Here is a 6,435-nt window from a genome sequence, read left to right as displayed (position 1 = left end):
TAAATCCACTCACTATAATGGCTATAATTGAAATTCTCAACAAGAGTTTCTTTTTTTTTTTTTTTTAATAATGATTTTTTATTATATTATGTTAGTCACCATACAGTACATCCCCGGTTTTCGATGTAAGGCTCGATGATTCATTAGTTGTGTATAACACCCAGTGCACCATGCAATATGTGCTCTCCCTACTACCCATCACCGGTCTATCCCACTCCCCCACTCCCCTCCCCTCTGCAGCCCTCAGTTTGTTTCTCATAGTCCATAGTCTCTCATGTTTCATTCCCCCTTCTGATTACCCCCCCTTTCTTTATCCCTTTCTTCCCCTACTGATCATTCTAGTTCTTATGTTCCATAGATGAGAGAAATCATATGATAGTTGTCTTTCTCTGCTTGACTTATTTCACTAAGCATTATCTCCTCCAGTGCCGTCCATGTTGTAGCAAATGTTGAGAACTCATTCTTTCTGATTGCTGAGTAATATTCCATTGTATATATGGACCACAACTTCTTAATCCAGTCATCTGTTGCAGGGCATCTCGGCTCCTTCCACGATTTAGCTATTGTGGACATTGCTGCTATGAACATTGGGGTGCATATGGCCCTTCTCTTCACTACGTCTGTATCTTTGGGGTAAACACCCAGTAGTGCAATGGCTGGATCATAGGGTAGCTCAATTTTTAACTTTTTAAGGGACCTCCACACGGTTTTCCAGAGTGGCTGTACCAACTTGCATTCCCACCAACAATGTAGGAGGGATCCCGTTTCTCCACATCCTCTCCAACAACTGTTGTTTCTTGCCTTGTCTATTTTTGCCATTCTAACTGGCGTAAGGTGGTATCTCAGTGTGGTTTTGATTTGAATTTCCTTGATGGCTAATGATTTTGAACATTTTTTCATGTGTCTGTTAGCCATTTGTATGTCTTCATTGGAAAAGTGTCTGTTCATATCTTCTGCCCATTTTTTGATTTTCAACAAGAGTTTCTGATTCTTGATTCATTAGTTGTGTATAACACCAAGTGCTCATCACATCACGTGGCCTCCTTAATGCCCATCACCCAGCTACCCCATCCCCCACTCACCTCCCTTTCCCCAAACCTCAGTTTGTTTCCCAGAGTCCAGAGTCTCTCACGGTTTGTCTCCCTCTCTGATTTCTTCCCATTCAGTTTTCCCTCCCTTTCCCTATGACCTCTGTACTATTCCTTATATTTTACATACAAGTGAAACCATATGATAATTGTCTTTCTCTGATCGACATCAAAAACTAATGATGTATTATATGTTGGTGAATTGAATTTAAATTAAAAAAATAAAAGCTAACTATAAAAAAAAGAGTTTCTGATTCTTTGGGAAAGAGATCTCAGATATCTCTACTTTTTATAAATACCTAAGTAATATAATATTTGGAAATTAACTTTTAGCTCCAAATTTTTTTCCTTATACTTACCAAAAGTATGCACTATTCAGGCAAAGACATAAAGGGCACTTTAATAAAAATAATATCACTTAACATTTTATTAAGCAAAATATTAGGAGTTTGATTGCATTAGGTTATATGTTATCAAACATACAATTAATATATAACTGTTTTCAAGCTATCATTGGAGAATTGATCATAAAGAATAGAAACCCTGAAATCCTAGGATCTTAGAATTGGAAAGAACCTTGAATGTCCAGTTTTCCGTCTTGTGTCCAATAGGAGGATTCGTCTGGGGTTTTCTAGGAATTTAAGACCCTGATTTAAAAAACTCTAATTGGCTGTAGAATCCACTGCAAAATGGGATTACAATAAGATCCCTACAAAATATAACTCCATCAAAAGTCAGCATTCACCAAAATGGGACAATTTAAATTTGTTACCACTTTCTCTGTAGAAAGAAAGAGAAAGAAAAAAGAAATTATTAAAAGAACACATTAAACTCTTGAGAAATTCACAAAGTGCTTCTTCATGAAGAAGTCTGGAACGTGGACTCCGGGGAGATACTGTGCTTCACTTCTAGAAACTTCTGGCCCCACCTGCTCCCAGGTCTTCAGGTCTTTTCTATGAGGATTTTTTTTTTTTTAAAGAGAAAGAGCAAAAGAGTGTACACAGGTGGGGTGGGGCGGGGGTGGGGGGAGACAGAGGGAGAGGGAGAGAGAGAATCCCAAGCAGGCTCCATGCCCAGCACGGAGCCCAATGTGGGGCTCAGTCTCATACACCCTGAGATCATATACCCTGAGATCATGACCTGAGCTGAAATCAAGAGTCAGAGGCTTAACTGACTGAGCCATCCAGGCACCCCTGCTCTGAGGATACTGACCCTTCCTACTTGCTCAGCCCTGCCCTCAGGCTCGGAACCTGCATTTGCCTGAGAAAAGAAAGGATTAGGGATTGTGAGAATGGTTCTTGAGAAACAGAGGACCATTGGGATTGTAAAGGCAAAGATTTTAGGAGAGGAAACATCTATGAGAAAAAAACGTAGACAAGGCAGGAAAGCCTGACAGAGCCATTAGACCACAAATTCCTTCAGGGTAAAGGAGAAAGGGAAGGAAGTTTCGGTGGAAGTATACCAGAATGCCCTGCAGTGTGAGGAAGGTTTGAAAAGTTCTCAGGAAGTTCAGGTGCAAACCTGACCATCAGAGGAGTTTCTTTCCAGCATGAGTGGGCTCATTTGATGGATTTTAGCGTATAGCAGAGATCTACTGAATGGCATCGGAGCTTTGGAATTATGTCATATTGGTTGCACATCTGTCATTAGTAATTCATAGTCAGTTAAATAATTGATTTAAATATTTGCAGAATGTCCAGCATGATTATGGTCTGAGAGCTCAAACACGAAACTTTTAGAAATAAGAATTTCAAGGAAAGATACGAGTGTGTTTCTTTGACTTTTACAGAAATATAAGTAATTTTCTGTGTATTCTGTGTTCAGAGAATCAGCAACATAGATACACGAAGATTTTGTAACCGGCATTTCATTACTTAGAAAGCACACATTTACTACTGTGGTCTTACATCATGGCGAGGCAGAAAACACATCTATTCCCGTAAGTTTTGCCATTGGTTGCACAGACTGGATAATATTCTCTGGTGCAGATTTGTGCTGGATTATCATACTCTTCGCATTTTGACTGTAAAACCGAAAGACAGCATAAGTTTATTGGATAATGAACATTTGAATAAAATTCATTTTTATATGAAACATCATACATATACAACAGGGTAAATATAATCAATATATGGGTACAAAGACAAATATCTATGTACATACAACCCAGCAGGAAGTTTTAAAAATTACCATTTCTTTAAGATATATACACCCTCTTCTAAGAAAAAGGCCAAGTAATTGGCATAAGTATTTTTATTACATAGCAAATCCATCCCACACTCACAATCTTCCCCAGCAGATCATGTCTCCTCCAGCCCCCTTTACCAGAGGAAATCACCAACTGAATTTTCTGTTATTTCCCGCATTTCTCTGTAATTTCACTGCATATCAATAAATATAATTCACTAAATGTCAATATTTATACATTACAAATTTATACATGTATTCATATATATGTTTAGTTTAGGGTATCTTAGTAGTGTATGCAGAGAAAACAATATTATATATACTCTTATATGACTTGCTTTTTACACTCTTGTGACCTTATATATATGCTTACATTTAGAGCTATAGTTCATTTATTTTCATTTCTATGTAACATTCTACTATGTGAATATATGGAAGTCATTATTTTTTTAATGATTTTTATTTTGGTATATTAGTCACCATACAGTATATCCTTAGTTTTTTTTTATTATGTTATGTTAGTCACCATACAGTACATCCCTAGTTTTTGATGTAAAGTTCCATGATTCATTACTTGCGTATAACACCCAGTGCACCATGCAATGCGTGCCCTCTTTAATAGGCTGGTGATGGGTATTATGGAAGTCATTATTTTTTAACATTAAACTGATCATTTGGTTGTTCATTTTTTTAATTTGTTGTATGAGGATGAATAATTCTACTCCAACACGCTTTTCTCTTTCTCAGATTCTTTTTTTTTTTTAAAGATTATATTTATTTATTTGACAGAGAAAGAGTGAGAGAGCACAAGGAGGGGGATCAGCAAGAGGCAGAGGGAGAAGCAGGCTCCCTGCTGAGCAGGGATCCTAATGTGGGACTTGATCTCAGGACCCTAGGATCATGACCTGAGCCAAAGGCAGATGCTTAACTGACTGAGCCACCCAAGCGCCCTCTTCCTCAGATTCTTGTGCACACCAGCATCTTATTGTCAAGGGATAGAATCCTGAGGTAGAAGGATATGCATTTTATCATCTTATATAATAAGGTAGGTAGTGGCAAGTGGTTTTGGATTGCTGGTTAGATTCTCTTTCTTGAATTTGGTATAATAAATATATATATATATGTTTTTACTTTTTGAAACCTCATTCTGTTGTATATTTGATAAATTAAGTGTTAAATTTTTCAATAAAATAAGGTTAAAATTTTATCTTTTTTTTACTTCCAAATCAATCAGTAATAACTTACTGAAATCTTGTTCTTGGATGATTTTACAAAGCCATTTTCTGCAACCAAAGCAGAGAAAAAAAAGTTAAAAACAAACAGACAAACAAAATGGACTCTGGTAAGAAGTATCCATATCTATTTGCACCAGAAATTGATATAAATTGCCTACTCATTGCACCTAATAAATGAGAATTTGTGTCAGTAGTTAAAAAAAACTTATAATGAGACAAATCTTTTTAAAAATTTAATTTCCAAAATAATCTAGCTATATGCAAAACCAGTGTGCATGCTATTTTTAAATAACCCCTTATATTTTTTTAAGATTTTATTGATTTATTTGACAGAGAGAGACAGACAGCGAGAGAGCAAACACAAGCAGGGGGAGTGGGAGAGGAAGAAGCAGGCTCCCAGTGGAGCAGGGAGCCCGATGCTGGGCTGGATCTCAGGACTCTGGAATCACACCCTGAGCCAAAGGCAGACGCTGAATGACTGAGCCTCCCAGGCGCCCCAAAGATAGTATTTTTTATATCAATTTTTAAAGGAGCTATTCTAGTATCAAGGAAGACAATGCTTAGCATGCATTTACTTAAGCAGGAAAAATTAATCAGTACTTTGTCCTATTTGGGGGGCTCCAACTGATACCTCACAACTACCTTATTCTGAAATTCATGGACAATCTTGAGCTTCATAGGTAGGTAAGTCGTCAGAAAAAAAGAATCAATAAGTTCTCCTCTACACAAGCCTTAATTTAGTAGGCTCAGAGCCGGCAAACGACACATCAGATTGTCAAGGAATGTCAGACCTAGAAGACATCATTCTTCCGACATTTTGCACTTAGCAATCATGAAATTTGGGCCCAAAAAGGAAAAAGAATTTAACTGAAGTTCTTGAGCTACAGATGAACAAAGACCTAAAAACTACTGCCTATTGTAATCTACCATTCCATTGCAACTTCTCTAATGTGGAAAATGAGAATAATGAAAGTAATTGAAGGCATTTGGATCATGCGCCTGTTTCATTTTACTGGTTTATGAATTTCAAACTCCACAAAATCAGTTTCTCTTTTCCCAAACTATAATAGCTGCTTCTTGCATTTTTTTTTCTAGGATATGTAGTGTTTCACCCAGGAATAAAAATTTACTCACCGGAATAACAAGGGAATAAGAAGGCAATGATGAAAAAAACTTTGAGTCTTGATGACAAGAGGGGCATTTTAGCAAGTCTGTAGAAGAAATCTTGAAGAATATTTATAACATTGATACACATGCTAAATTGGATACCCGAAAAGAATCCAGAACCCAGTTTTCAAATGTTTCTTACTTCTAAAGGAATTGCTCCAACCTCCTAGATGACTATTCCCTTTTATCTTCCTATGATTCAGTAAAACATAGAGTCTCATCACTTGGAAGCCCCCCACCCCCAAAAGATATACAAGAGAGCCCCCCAAAATAACTATTAACAAAATGGAAGGACTGATTATTCTCCCAACTTGTAGTCAGCCCAGAAAAAGCCTGGCTCTGTTTTTAAAAACTACATATTTGAATCTCAGTTATTTTCCTCAGGCAATAGGAACAGATGATCTCTGGAAAGACAGACCTGGAGCAATCCTCACAGCAGGGCTACACACCAGGGCCACCTCCCTAGATCCCCCACCGGACCCACCTGACACAGAGAGATAATAGGGAGTGGTGTCAGCAGCTCCGGAGTCTATGGCTGCCTTGTTCACATTTCCTGCTCAGCCATCTCCTTCTAGCTAAGTCTTTTTTATTTGTCTGCTGGTGAAGAGATGGGGTAATATTGATGGCCCAGTGCAGATAAGACACAGAGATATTCTTATCCTTCCTTGGGGCTCTAAAGTAAGTCACACGTACTTCTCAATAGATCTTCCTCAGCAGGAGGTTTGAGGACAACTTGATCTAACAAAGCAGAGGTATGG

General features: G+C 37.7%; 1 protein-coding gene across 2 annotated transcripts in view; it reads right to left on the bottom strand.

The window, feature by feature from the left end:
- Positions 1-1,468: 1,468 nt before the first annotated feature.
- Positions 1,469-6,435, bottom strand: part of LOC103664616 (sperm-associated acrosin inhibitor-like) — a 124,080-nt gene continuing 119,113 nt past the window's right edge. For both annotated transcript variants that reach the window (XM_040630437.1, XM_040630436.1), the window contains 3 exons: positions 4,521-4,558; positions 2,996-3,111; positions 1,469-1,868 (listed from right to left, as the gene is read on the bottom strand). In XM_040630437.1, the coding sequence (XP_040486371.1) occupies positions 3,092-3,111; positions 4,521-4,558 (58 nt within the window). In that variant the 3' untranslated portion in view covers positions 1,469-1,868; positions 2,996-3,091. The remainder of the gene's footprint in view (positions 1,869-2,995; positions 3,112-4,520; positions 4,559-6,435) is intronic.

The sequence above is a fragment of the Ursus maritimus genome, unplaced genomic scaffold (genome assembly GCF_017311325.1).
Source record: "Ursus maritimus isolate PB19 unplaced genomic scaffold, ASM1731132v1 scaffold_15, whole genome shotgun sequence".
Lineage (NCBI taxonomy): Eukaryota > Metazoa > Chordata > Mammalia > Carnivora > Ursidae > Ursus > Ursus maritimus.
Note: the sequence above shows the minus strand (reverse complement) of the source record. Positions and strands in the feature narration are given on the sequence as shown.